General features: G+C 34.4%; 1 protein-coding gene across 23 annotated transcripts in view; it reads right to left on the bottom strand.

Annotated features, from left to right (window-relative positions):
• Positions 1-14,809, bottom strand: part of LOC106051462 (plasma membrane calcium-transporting ATPase 2-like) — a 121,794-nt gene that overhangs the window by 17,065 nt on the left and 89,920 nt on the right. For all 23 annotated transcript variants that reach the window (XR_008777614.1, XM_056027171.1, XM_056027169.1 and 20 more), the window contains 16 exons: positions 13,614-13,693; positions 13,370-13,502; positions 13,050-13,264; positions 12,790-12,925; positions 11,823-11,929; positions 11,247-11,345; positions 8,804-8,952; positions 7,835-7,977; positions 7,613-7,731; positions 6,888-7,067; positions 6,551-6,745; positions 4,162-4,353; positions 1,941-2,154; positions 1,610-1,827; positions 1,121-1,228; positions 516-683 (listed from right to left, as the gene is read on the bottom strand). Coding sequence is in view for 22 of the 23 variants with exons in the window: in XM_056027171.1 (XP_055883146.1) it covers positions 516-683; positions 1,121-1,228; positions 1,610-1,827; positions 1,941-2,154; positions 4,162-4,353; positions 6,551-6,745; positions 6,888-7,067; positions 7,613-7,731; positions 7,835-7,977; positions 8,804-8,952; positions 11,247-11,345; positions 11,823-11,929; positions 12,790-12,925; positions 13,050-13,264; positions 13,370-13,502; positions 13,614-13,693 (2,456 nt within the window). In the remaining variant the exon portion in view is untranslated. The remainder of the gene's footprint in view (positions 1-515; positions 684-1,120; positions 1,229-1,609; positions 1,828-1,940; positions 2,155-4,161; positions 4,354-6,550; positions 6,746-6,887; positions 7,068-7,612; positions 7,732-7,834; positions 7,978-8,803; positions 8,953-11,246; positions 11,346-11,822; positions 11,930-12,789; positions 12,926-13,049; positions 13,265-13,369; positions 13,503-13,613; positions 13,694-14,809) is intronic.

Below are 14,809 nucleotides of genomic sequence, written 5' to 3'. Positions count from 1 at the left end.
GTTAAGTGATCTCTATTGGCTTCAAGTAACAAATAAAGATATGAAAAGCTATTGAAAAAACATGTTTGAATAAACATGTGTACTTGTGTATACGCAAATAGCTTTCAACTTTAGAAAGAGAAGACTAGTTGATAAATGTAAGCAGTAGATGGGATTTAAAACAATGGCATAGACTAGATGTGATTATACAGATGTTCGCCTAAAATCACAAAGATTTAATTGCAAACCAACAGTAAACTTGTGAAAGACCAAAAAAGACGAATGATTCTAATATAAAGACAAGTAAATAAAGAGAACTAGCCTCAAAAGTTCTGGGGAAATGGAAAAAAAAGTCCTCCAAGGTAAAAGAAAAATATTATTTTTTAGAGTCACATTTTACTATTGAGATGGAGGCCCAACTGTGGGAAGGGAGAAGAGTGGTTGGCAATGAAAAAGAGAAGTTAAGAGATGCTGCCAATGATTCTAACAATTACTGTACACTAAAAGCAAAACAAAGCCACAACACAAAGCCCTACCTGTTGCTGCAAACGCGTGAGTCCTCTGACCCACAGGATCTGACCACGTCCACTGACAGGATCATCTTCAGGGTTATCCATGTCTTGTTCGTCTTCAATTTGGTCTTCTTTAGATCCCTTGCACCAACTTGGAGATGGTATCAACTTTTCTGGAATCATGGTCACCAACTGAAACAACACCAGGGACACATGATTATCATCTTCAATATACATTACATCCTGAAACTATTATTTTAAAACTTATGCATTTGCCCTAAATTAAGGTACTCTAAATGAAAATTCAAGAAACAAACATAGATGAGGGTAATCAGCATTTAAAGTCTTAGGAAAAATAAAAATTAACTAGTCGTTTTCAAGAGAAATCTATTTGAGGCTAATTGATATTAAATTTGAAGTCAAATCCTATTCCATTTGAAAGTAATGTTTCCTTTCTATTTGAGGCTAATTGATATGAAATTTGAAGTCAAATCCTCTACTCCATTTGAAAGTAATGTTTCCTTCCCTCCAGTTGGAGTGAGACATAAAAAAAAAAAAACCCAGTCTGTAGATCTGTGGTTTATCAATTCTTCTATTCCTTCTGATCCACTAGTGAAGATAGTACTTACACGTCCCCACAATAATGTCCCAAATCCAAAGAATATACACCACAGCCACTGGGAAGCATTCAGACTAGTTGTGTGGAAGGCAACACCACCAAATTCAATAATTATAGCCTGGGGAAATAAATAGCGCCATTAAGTATTAAAGTTTTATTCAAGAGTAATTATTAAGATTCTTTCTTTAAACATTCACTTAAAGTTTGTACACAAGATCATAGCACAATAATATAATAAGTGAAAATAAAAACTGCTTACAATTTTGTGGAATATTGCAAGATCTACTTGTAATAGATTGGTTCATGATTTATAAAGCAATACGTAAAACTAACATTTCAATTAGTAGCTCAAACCTTCTTTTCCCAACAAGGCTTAAAATGTAGTGCTTTGACTGTTACAAGGCCAATATTAATGGCAAATTGTATGACCTTACTTTTGAATAACATTTCTTAGACCTACAAACTTAATCAAACTAATAACACTAGAAGACTTATCTACCTGAGCAAATAATGTACCAATCCAAATACCAATGAAGATGGGGTTACTAAATATGCCATCGGCGATGTTCTGTTGGTTGTGAATCTTGCGTGCATTGATCTCATTGAACAAAGTCATCATGACAAATGTGTTGAAGATCATAGTAAAGTGGGATGATGGAGGAGCATGCACATTGTCCACATCATTTATACCGTCATCAACTCCCAGGAGATCAGGACCTGAACAAAAAAAGAAATTAGTAACACAATAACTCAAGACTAAATTATATATACTTTACTTAAGTAATAGAAATATTAGTATTAAATTTCTTGTATCACACACTCTACTTTACCTTTAAATAATAACACTGCAATCACAGTCAGCTGATAAACTGCATGAAACAAGATATTTTTAGCCATTGTTCGAGAAATTAGAGGCTTTGTTCGACCGTAGGGCTTACGTAACAACAGTTCATCTGTGGGAAGTTCAGTAGCAAGGGCCAAAGAAGCTAGCGTGTCCATGATAAGGTTCACCCACAACATTTGAATAGCCTTGAGTGGACTGTCCTGTGATAGATTAAACAAACAGGTTCTTGTTTTTACACATGACACTACTGGTTGCTCTATGTTCTAAATGCTCTAAATTTACAAAAAAACAAAACAAAAAAAAAACAAGGTTACAAAGACAGTTTGTGTGGAAACACAAACTCAAAATCGGCCCCCGAAGTGGTCCACCCGGGCAGGTATCAATATTTTCAGGAAGAACATAAGAATTAAATTCGATTAAAGAAAATTGACAGAGAAGAATGGTGAAAGAAGGTTGATAGATCTTGTGTGGTGCCCCAGCAGTCCAGCAAACCAAAGGATAGGTGAAAGTGAATGTGAAGTTAAATAAGAACCTGGCCTAACTGATGTCTTATAATGAATATCTAATTGATCTCATTGCTTTATAAATGGTCAAGCTCTAATTCCTCAAAACATTTCGTAAAAAAAAATAATTTTTTCCTTTAGTTAAGTGTACTTGACTTAGCAATACAAATGTAAAGTAAAGTAAAGTAAAAAAAAACGTTTGCATGAATGCATTAAAAATATTGTAAATTGCTATCTCCCCCACTAAAAAGCCTCCAGTGTTTGTTACTATTAATAGTGAATAGTTGTAAAAGTGTTGTATTTTTATGAAAAAATTTTGCTTGCATAAGTGATTTAAAAAATTAGATTTTTCACTTTTAGAAAAAAGTAGTCATCGCATCAGAACTTTGAATGGACTAAAATATTATGATGTCCGATTTTCACTATCTTTTCTAGTTTACGAGATCTAAATGGGATGGATGGACGGACAGACATTTCACACAAAACTAATAGCGTCTTTTCCCCTTTCAGGGGCTGTTAAAAAAATAATAAAAAATTCAGAGAATATTCACAAACATCATTAATAACATGTAGATCAATTAGATAAATTCACATGCTAAGATGTTACAGAAACACTATAAACGCTTTCTCTTCTAACTGAAGATACTTAAGTTGATTTTACCCCAATCTGCTGCTTAATCTACAACATTATCATTGTTTTAAAAAAGTCAGTTGTATTGTTTTCTTTCCTCCAAAATGATTTTAATTGCTTATAGTTTAATCTTGAATAGTTTCCTTTTGGAAAAAAAAAAAAAGATATTTTTTCATTTTTGATGTGTTTTTACCAAAAAATGATGTTTTTTAAGTGTGGGGTCTAAAAAGGGTCTATTTTTCTATATTAATTTTTTAAACATCAGTTTGTTTTATCTTAAAATGGTGTGCATTCTTTAATGCTATACTAACTATAACATTTTCTGATAACAAACAAAAGTTATTAAAGTTTAATCATAACACAGTATTGAAATACATATGAGCAAAATTAATAATTCCGTGTGAAACATGAAAAATAATAGGTAGAGAAAGAGTTAATGATTTTTTAAAAGTAGTCTGTAAAAGGAATTGCCAGAATCTAATCCACTCTTACTTTGTCCCCCCCCAAACTGAAAAAGTGCATTTGCCAGTGAGGACCAGAAGAAGAGATTGAAGTGTACAATATAATTCAGTTTCAATATCACTGCCTGGTATGGCAATCTGAGCATTAAAAATAGGAATAAACTTAATAAAATCCTCAATGCTGCTGGCAAAATCATTGGCAAAAAACAAACCCAATTTGGGCAGTTTTTTGAGACAAACATCTATAAAAAAGCTAACAAGATCCTAGAAATAAAGAATCACCCTTTGTGTCAGGATTTTGTGATTTTACCATCACAAAAGAGATACAAGACACCGATAGCAAAGACAAACAGACACAAACACTCTTTTGTTCCCCTGGCAATCAAATCATTAAATAAGAACAATCTGGTATAAACTTTGTCACATGTAAATTATGAGTGAGTCTGGTGTGAATGTACACTTTGGTTTCTTATAGTTATGTTTTTTGTTTGGTGTAATGCACACATTGTAAGACAAATTTCCTTACGGATAATAAAGATTATTATTATATAATGTGGGATCTACAATTTGTCTGCAAGGTTTAGTTCAACTTTGGGGGGGTGGATCACTTACATTAATGATACATGCACCAAAGAATGCGACCAAGACAGCCACCACATTGACAGTCAGTTGAAACTGTAAAAATTTGGCAATGCTGTCATAGACATTACGTCCCCACATTACGGCCTTGACAATACTGGTGAAGTTATCATCTGTAAGTATAATGTCTGAAGCTTCTTTGGCTACATCAGTGCCTGATATACCCTGTAAAACAATAGCAGTTCAAGATACAGTTAATTAAAATACAATCTTATAAAAAACTGGAAAAACAAACAAATTAAACCCAGATTGTTTTCTCTAATGTGTTCACCCTGTGTCTTTTACATGTAGTTTTAAACATAAAATTACCAAAAGTCTAATACTAATCACACACAACATTTGTAAATACATTTGTTACTAACTTCCACTTGTTTAATCTATACCTTAAAATAATATTGCAATCATTATGACTAAATCATTACTATCAAGAAACAAGTTTCTAGCTAAAATCATAGTCTAGTCCAACAAAGCAAATTTGTACAAACAAATCTGTATAAACAGAATTCACTATAATAGTTCAAGGATCTTGTGTAACAAGGACCAAAGGATAGGTGAAAGTGAATGTGAAGTTAGATGTGAACCTGGCCTAACTTATGTCTTATAATGAATATATAATTGCTCTAATTATTTTGTAAAGGGACAATCTCTTATTCCTCAAGAAAAAAGCATTTCCGTAAAAAAGACAAAAAATAAATTTCCTTTAGTTCAGTGTGCTATTGCCATAGGGCAACGCTGCAGTTCACGAGATAATATGAAAAACTACTTATTAATTGTTGTTTTAAATTATGTTCAACTTATATGCATACTAAATAGATTTTTTCTCTTTAAAAAAAAAAGTAAACAATTTTTTGGAATACTATTTTCACTGCTTATCCACAACGCGTTTGACAAATCCACAGAAGGCATCTATCTCCATTCCAGATTTGATGGCAAACTCCTAAATATTGCCAGACTGAGGGCCAAAACTAAAATCAGAACCACCCTCATAAGAGATATGCTATTCGCGGATGGTGCAGCGGTAGTGGCACACTCACAAGAGGAACTTCAGTCACTAATGTCCTGCGTCTCTCAGGCCTGTAAAGAATATGGCTTAACTATTAGCACGAAGAAAACAAATGTTATGGGACCACCTGCTACAGCACCACCTTCATCTTCATAGACAATAACAAGCTGGATGCCATAAATGAATTCTGCTATCTGGGATCCACAATCCAAGATGAGCTGTCTCTAGAAGAGGAGATAAAAAACGCATAGGGAAGGCTGCCTCGACCTTCGCTAGACGCAGGTTAAAAAAATTGGGAAAACCGGAAGCTCACTACAGTGACCAAAATGGAAGTCTACAAGGCATGTGTTATGAGTACCCTACTGTAAGGCAGTGAATAATGGACCACCTATGCAAAGCAAGAGAGAAAACTAAACTCATTCCATTTGTGTTATCTCCGTAGGATTTTGAAAATCACATGGAAAGAAAGAGTGTGCAATACTGAGATCCAGATATTTCCAGCATCTTTACAGTCCTCAGACAATGCCCCTTGTGCTGGCTTGGACAGATTCGCCGGATGGAAGACAATCACATCTAGAAAGTAATCCTCTACAGACAACTCGCCCTCACCTCCGTTACATAGATGTAATAAAACGGGACCTCAATCAGTGAACATCAATACTGACCATTGGGAAGACATAGCTCTAGACCGCACCAGATGGAGAGAGACAGTGACCAAGAAAGCTATAGACAGCGAAAAAGCATGGGCCTCAGCTCTGGAAGAAAAACCTACAATGCGAAAGATGGCCAGCTCCTCTACCACCGAAGTGAAAGCCAACTTAACCTGCGAAATTTGTGGACGGGAGTGTCTCTCCAAAATAGGGCTTCACAGCCACATGAAAAAGTGTGCAAGATGTACCATAGTGGTTTTACGACTAAAGGAGGCCAACAAGTAGTTGGTATAACAGAACTTACTTAACTTAGCAAAACAAATGTAAAAAAAAAAAAAAAAAAAAAAAAAAAAAAAAAAAAAAAAAAAAACCGTTTGTTTAAATTTGTTAAAAATATGGTAAATGGTATTCTCCCAACTAAAGAGTCTCCCGTGTTTGTTAGTATTAATAGTGAATAGTTGTAAAAGTGGTGTATTTTTATGAAAAAACTACTTGCATTAAGTGATTTTAAAAATTAGATTTTTCACTTTTAGAAAGCAAAAAAGTAGTCATCGCATCAGAACTTTGAATGGACTAAAATATTATGATGTCCGATTTTCACTATCTTTTCTAGTTTACGAGATCTAAATGGGATGGACGGACGGACAGACATTCCACACAAAACTTAATAGCGTCTTTTCCCCTTTCGGGGGCCGCTAAAAAAACATACCATGGCAAAACCAACATCTGCTTTTTTCAATGCAGGCCCATCGTTCGTTCCGTCTCCAGTGACTGCAACTACCTGTCGTGTTGTCCCAACTTTACTGTCTATGATACCTTTTACTAGGATGTATTTATCTTGAGGAGATGATCGTGCCAACACTCGAAGGTAAGGCCAAATCTTGTCCATTAATTCTTGATTTACCTATGGAAAAAAAGGTATAACTGAATTTAAAGAATAATTTACTTAAAAAGTAAGTAAAAGGTTTCAAACATTCAGAAACTTTTAAAGAGCAAACAATGCCCAAGTCACAATTTAGTTTTAGCTTTGAATTGTATTAACATACCTCCCCTGTACTGTCCCGAATGCGCCTGTTAAATTCCTTTCCTTCAAGAACTAATCCATCTTCTCCAGGTCTCAGGATTCCACATTTGGATGCAATACTGCGTGCTGTGTTCACATTGTCACCTGTAACCATGCGTACAGTAATGCCAGCCCGTTGACATTTTCTAATAGCTTCGGGCACCTAAGAAAATAGTATAAAAATGCATCTAGAAAACATTTCTGTTTAAGTGCAAAAAAAATTATACATTTTTTTATGTATCAAAATAAATTAAATAAAAATAAAATAAATAAATAAGTAAATTACAGGAAAATACTGATGAAATAAATGTTTTTTTTTCAAATAAAATTTAAGGACAAATGAAGGATGTCTTTTTAATATTGGCATTCTAATTTTATAGCATTGTTGTAAAGAGTATATTTTTAAAGGGTTTGTATCATGGGTGGGAAAAGGTGGGGGACATAGGAACTTTAGAATAAGGTCAAGGAAATGAAAAAAAATCTCACAAAAAAAAAGCATTTAGAATTTTTGTAGACAGAAGAGGCTGGAATTGGACGTAGTAAAGAAAAACAGTAAATTATTTCAAATTTGTCTGCTAATGCTTATAATGTCCAGTCAAAACTTTTTGAGAGAATGTGACATTTGTTCTTAGTATCTCCAAATGAGATTTACCATTGGCTTTTTGAGTGTTCAATCCCTATTAAACTGAGATGAAAGATTAGACTTACCTCTGGCCTGACAGGATCTTCAATGCCAACTATACACACACAGGTCAGGGTGTGATAAATGGAAGGTTCATCATCCCAGTCTATTCCTCGTAACTGTCCTTCATATGGTGCAATATCACCTTATAGAAAAATCATTGGACATTATAACGAGAAATTATCTTTAGCTAAATATCATCAGTATTTAAACTTTCTTATTCCTAGCGATTCATGTTAAATACTTACCTAACACAAAATCTTTATAAGCAAGACAAATAGTTCTCAATCCATCACTAGCCATTGGCTCAATAACATTGTTAACTACTCTCTCCTGCTCTCTGACTGAAAAGTGTACTGGGTTCCCATTAGAATCTAGAATGTATTCACACCTGAACAACACAAACAGAAACCATTACAGTTGGCCTTACATAGTGTGTGTGTGTTGATTAGAATTGTTTAATAAGAACCTAATACACAACTTGAGTCACAGATCTAGACATGAAACTAGAATATCTTATCTTATATATCTTATATAATACAGACGTTACTTCAAAAAAGAAGATGATTACGTCCTACGCGTCATGCATATTAACCAATGACTTAAATTCTGCCAAGTCACTGGTTTTCCTGGCTAGCTCAGGCAACCCATTCCATGCTCTAATAGCACAAGGGAAGAAGGAGTATTTGTACAATACTAGGATATATTAGCTTTTTAATTGGAAAAGATCAAATGTTAGTCATAGACTAGTATTTTTATTTGACAAAAAATTAATCTAGTGCTAAATATTTGAAAGTGGGATTTAATTAGCATTTTTTAAAGAAATGTCTGAAATGTATAAGATAATATCTTTACCTTAATGTTTATATAATGAGATCTTAATCTAAGCGAAGAGGAGCTTAGATTTTTATCAGTAGGTAATTAACAGCTAAAAAGTAATTTAACTTTCATTAGTTTGAAGAATTTACTGATGAACCATATTGAAATTTCTAACTTGTAGTCAGCAGTTAAACCACGTACTAAACAAATCTAGATCTAGTCCTATTATTCATCAAGTCTGACCAGAGACCAGTTGGTATTGGTAGCAATAATTTTCTTAATTAAATTTGGTCAGCCTGTCACATTCTTTTAGCAGAATTTTTAAGACTTCCAAATATGAAATTTAGGAAATATAATTAGCATACACCCGATTCTGGGTTAGTGTGTAGCAGACTTACTTTTTCACCACCACTTCAGAAGCACCTTTACAAAAAAATCTGTAGGTGTCTGGTTTATTGTTCACTTTGATGACAGTACACATAGATTTGCGATCCGAGTTGAAAGTGTAGACTTTCACAAGAGTTTCCTCTGGATACTGTTCTCGAATCTACACATTAAAAACACAATGTCAATAAATGACCTGCATCCACAAAGGCTCATCAAGTGTAACAATATTGATGAGTTCAGACATAATCAAAGAGGATGATAGAGAGAGATGTAGTTTCAGTAACAGACCAAGAACAAATGTTATGTGTAATGAGCACAATGATAAGTCAATAAAATGTGATCTCAAGTCAGGAAACTATCTGATCTCAAGTTACATTTGAAGTATCTAGACCAGTGGTTCCCAAACTTTTTTGTCTCGTAGACCCCCTGCCATGTTTTCTGGTTTTCGGTAGACCCCCTACTCAACTTGCAAATTTTTGCAAATTCATCAACATTATTTTTAAACAAATTTCTAACTGTAGTGCGTTGAAGAGTGAAATAGTAATTTAAAACTACACAACTACGGAAATAATGTTTTATATACAAATCTGTTTTTCTATGAATTAGTCTTTCTAACATTAAATATTAATTAATTAATTAATTAATATGCCTTAAGTATCATTGTAAAAGGTTTCGGAAAGAGCAGTTTCTCGTGTATTTCTTGATCTCTCACGTGTGGCTCAAATATTAAATCTGCGGAACTGTTTTTATTAACAGGAGAGGGGCGAAGGCGAGTAACTGGAGCCTAAACCAGGTCTCGTCGGTCAACCTTAAGGAAATATAAGGAGACGGTGACCATTACCGCCATGTATCCCTGGGCCGTCCCCTCTTCTTCTTTCCTTGTGGGTTCCAGGCTAGGGCTTGCCATGTTATGCTGGATGCAGGCTGGCAAAGGGTGTGACCTATCCATCTCCAGCGTCTCTGAAGGATATCTACTTCAATGGGCTGCTGCTTTGTTCTTTGCCACAGTTCCTCATTCGAGAACTTGTCTGGCCAGCGGATTATAAGAATCTTCCTCAGGCAGCTATTTATGAATACCTGGATTGTTTCATGGTGGTGATGGTGGTTTTCGAGGTCTCTTCTCCATAAAGTAGTATCGGCTTAACAATTGTGTTGAAGAGCCTAATCTTGGTGGTGGTGCTTATTTCCCTAGATCCCCAGGTGTTCTTTAGCTAATGGAAGGCTGCTTGAGCTTTACCATGGCACCGCGATTTGGAAGCAGATGCCAAGCAGATGGGCAAGACGTGGAGACAGTTGGAGAGACTCGCCTAGAACCGAGATGCCTGGAGAAAGCTGGTTGGTGGGCGGTGGTCTATGCCCAGAAAGGACCACAGGCATAGATAAGATGGTGACCATTAGAAAGTTTGTAGCACACAGCGCTACACCTTGTCTGACCAAACTGTATTTATATCTTTTGCAAAGATTTACATAAGAAGGTTTTAATTTTATAACTCATGCCACCGAAGCGACCTTAAACTGTATTGTCGCTTAAAGAAATTCTTTTAATAGTAACAGATGTAGGTTTTTGTAAAAAGGTAATAACAATGTTTGACCTTTGCTTTTTTCTGTATTTTGCTATAAGTAAAGAAATCTTGAAAGACGCTCACAAACCAAAATCTTCTCTAAATTGTGTCTAACAGAGATTTTGTGGGTCAATTCTGAACTTTGAGTGTTTGAAAGTTGTTCAAATCTTAATTTTTGTCAGGGTGGCATTGTCTCAGATGATCCTCCAGCGTAATTGGTGTCATATCGTCATAAAAGAGTCACTTAGGCAACTGCGTGTTTGACAAGGAAGGAATGAATCCCAATTTTAATAATTAACGCTGTACAGTCTACATTTCTTTTTTTTTTTTTAAATATTAGTTACATGTAGACAAAATTAAGCTATTTAAATAAGTATTGAAATTGAATACAACAACGTTTCGTTTCAATAGCAGGATAAATATTGAAAGGATTAACTCGGGTACAGATCATATATTAGTGTTTGAAATAATTACATTAATAGAATGTGAAAATTAAGTTACGACCTGCTTTAATGAAATCTATTACCGTAGACCCCCGTGGACATCTCATAGACCCCCAATTTATTTTTTTACTTTCGTAGACCCCTTGGAGGTCTTCGTAGACCCCTGGGGGTCTATATGGACCACTTTGGGAATCACTGATCTAGACTTTAATAATGAAAACAGATTTACAATAAGGTAAACAAAAAACAACTTTAAAGTAGTTTATGTTTAGCTGAAATCATAAAGTGTGTGACTATGATTCAAAACTAAATATTTTTATATTTCAGACTGAGAATTTTATAAAGTAGAAAGCCCACCTCCACCCTTCCCCAAAACTCCTACTATAAAACTTATACCAGCCAATGTCCATATTAATCTTTGGGAACACTAGTACAAATAAAAGACTTACAGCCTCATAACTTTGATGCATATTTTGTACGAATCCCAAAAGAGCACACTCTGTTTTGTTACCAAGTTGTTTAGGAAGCTCTCCTTCTTGTTCAGGGGGCTGGACACAAAATAAAAAGTCAATATCTTAGAGCAGGTTATTTTATAATCAAAGCATTCATATCCTTGACATAGGAAATTCAAATTATAATCTTGGGCATGTTTCTAGGCATTGATAACAACAAGATCTACATCCCACAGTCAAACAATTCTCAACCTGTGAGGCATGAACCCTCAAAGGCTGCCATTTTTTTCAAAAAATAAAAAAATCTGTTGCATTTGCATTGTGATAAAAGATCCATATTATAGCAAAGTAAAATAGCATCATTAAAATATTACTAATCAAATTATAAAATTAAGAAACATTTTTTCAAATTACAAGAAGAACCTTTTTTTTTTTTTGATAAGTGCTTCCAACAATTCTACCTGTTATATCTGCCTATAATAACTCTATATGTCTATGCACATCACTGTAGGGATTCTGATACAATATACAGGAATAACTAAGTATTTTGTATCTTAAAAAAAGTAAACTCACCTCTATTTTGGAAGTGTAGCCACTGTTAATGGCTATGGATTCCAGAATGAGTTGTCCTACTTTGCTATTGAGTTTGTCAAACTCTGGTGTCTGTTTGTAATGATGTTCTAAAGCAGAAAGAAATATACCTTTTGAAATATTACATCCTATGAGATCATAAAATCAGTAGTCTCATTATTCTTTAATAAACAAACTGCTTAATTTTATTTTTTTTAAGTTGAAAGCATACATTAGAGGTTCCCATGACCAAAAAGTTGCCAGTTCAGATGAAAAAAATTAAACGTGAAAAAAAAAAAATGAAGTGAATTCTTTTTTAACTATTGTATGAGAATTTGAATAATAGATATTTTAGAGAAAAAAAAACGTGTGACAACTTAAATCATACAACTAATGCACCATAGTGAATGTTCCAATTTTTACAAGGTCTATGATAAGCTTAAGGTAAACTAACTGGTAAAATAGGAATTCTATCCAAGAACATTTCAAACTGTACTTCCTTTTGCTTCTTTAGAGCATTGTAAAATCAATGCTCGACTCCTAAAAAAACACTGTAAAGCTCCCTTTCAGAGCTTGTGGTCTATAGGGCAGATGATGTAAAGGTCATCTGTTTCTGTGGCCTACAGTTAACGAGGGTGTCATGTGGACAGCACAACAAGCAACGGCCTTTACTTTTACCCAACTAATGTCAGGTACCCATTAGAGCTGGGTGGAATCAGAGGCGCCTATGGATCTCAAAATTAAAAATCCCAGTCTTCACCAGGATTTGAAACCAGGACCCCCGGTTCAGAAGCCAAGCGCTTTACTGATCAGCCACCGGGCCTCCTTCTGGACTCTTAGAACCTCTAAATTTCACACAATTAAATAGGTAATATAAGGCACATAAACCCTGCCTATCTGAGTACATTCCCAATTCTAGACAAAAGAGAGATAGCACGTTCAAAGCATCAACTTTTATTATGAGACTCACGTCCTATGTAGCTCTGAACAACTGTCATTCTGTTTGTAGTGAGTGTACCAGTCTTATCTGAGCAAATAGCTGTTGCATTGCCCATAGTCTCACAAGCATCTAAATGTCTGACAAGGTTATTATCATGCATCATTTTCTGAGGAGAAGAATCAGTAACCATTTTATTATTATTTTTTTCATGTTAAAATGTTTCTAATTGTTATTGATCTAACTTCCTCTTCTAGATTGTAACAATAAACCAAAAACAAAATTACTCAGACCTTCACTGAATAAGCTAAAGCCAGAGTTACAGCCAAGGGTAAGCCTTCAGGAACTGCAACCACAAGAACTGTGACACCTATGATAAAGTACTTGACAAACATCTCAATGTTGCGGGTTGTATCATCGGACGTCCATGTCTTGCCACGCACGACAAACTCTCTAATGCAAAACTGCACAATGAGTATGACAACCGTGAGCACAGCTATGGCCGTACCTGAAATTTAATTTTTAAAAGTACACATTTGTATACTACTGACAAAGTAAACGGGTTTAGGGAAGAGTTCAGGTGATTTACGCCCTGTACAATGCCAATACCTACCAGCATATCCAATTTGTATAGCCAGACGTGTCAATTTCGTTTGTAAAACAGATTTTTCTTTTCTAGATCCACTTTTAGCTTTTTGTTCTGGGTCAGCTGGAGTCCCAGAGTCTGATTCCCCTTTAGTACCAACCTGAGAACAAAGAAGGAATATGCATTATGTACAATATTTAGACTGCAGGATAGTCATTTTTACAAAATCTAAATGAAAATAAACCAGGCTACAAAAAAGATAGATCCCTACCTGGTTGTTGTCAGCTGAATGGGCATTGCTGGCACCATGTGAATTGCCATCATGAACTTTAAGTTGAATATTTTCAATATCTGTTTAACAAGAAGAGAGTGAAATTTGAGTAACATAGTAGAACAGGGCCAACATGGTTTAATTGAAAATAAGTAACACGGCACTAAGAAGGCCATGTTTTTGTGTGAAACGATGAGATGAACAAATAAAAAAAAACAAACAATGGAACTAAAAATCTTATCTAATGTTACATTTAATTCAATTGACACACCTTAAATGTAATTTCATTTTGTCAATTACTGTATATTTGTTAACATTAGCTTTGACAAGCTAATCAAACCAACAGGACAAGATCAAACACTGACATATGATGGCAGTCAAGATGCACTTAAAGACTCCTATACCAATCAGCTTATGGAGCACTCACAATGCAGCATGCAAGAGTATTTTCATTCATTTGTCTTCTCATTTCAACAACATAGAACAACCATTTTAAATAAAACAAAACAAAAAGATTAACAAATGAAGAAATATCTCGATGACATGACAAGAACCAGTCCAAAGTTAGCAGTAAATCTCAATTTTTTTTAAAAACTCTTTTCACAAATGGATTTACAAGTTCTTCACTAATTAAAAAAAAAATGTGTTCAGCACTAAATGAGCTTGTAGCTACAGCATTGCTACCAGCAATGAATTGGAACAAAGTCATCTTGTAACTAAGACATTTTAACACTAGTCCACAGTAACAGCAACGAATTTTCTAATAATTTTCATAAGTCAATAGTGCCAGCAATAAATTAAACCCCAGTCAAATCCTTAACAACAAAGAGTATTTATGCTAAGTGTTTTCATGGGTAAATCTCTCATGTACTGGCTGCGACATTTTAAAATTCAATAGTAAGTACAATATGTTGTTTTTTTTTTTTATTATAATGGAAACTGGTCACCAAAGTGATTTTAGAAATGCTTTTATACCAATCATGAATTGGTGAATCAATTTTGATGTATTAGATCAAAGCTGTTTGACTATGATTTTCTAATAACATCTTCCGGTGTCATTACTTAAAAACAAAATTTTAATGGAACATACCTCACTTGAAAATAGAAAATGTCCACATAAAAAAAATGTATGTAGATTTATCCCCCCCCCCCCCCCCAATTCTTAAGCAATCAGATGTATATTACAGTTATCTTGC

This window comes from Biomphalaria glabrata, chromosome 4 (assembly GCF_947242115.1).
Source record: "Biomphalaria glabrata chromosome 4, xgBioGlab47.1, whole genome shotgun sequence".
Classification (NCBI taxonomy): domain Eukaryota; kingdom Metazoa; phylum Mollusca; class Gastropoda; family Planorbidae; genus Biomphalaria; species Biomphalaria glabrata.
This window is presented reverse-complemented; position numbering and strand designations above follow the sequence as displayed.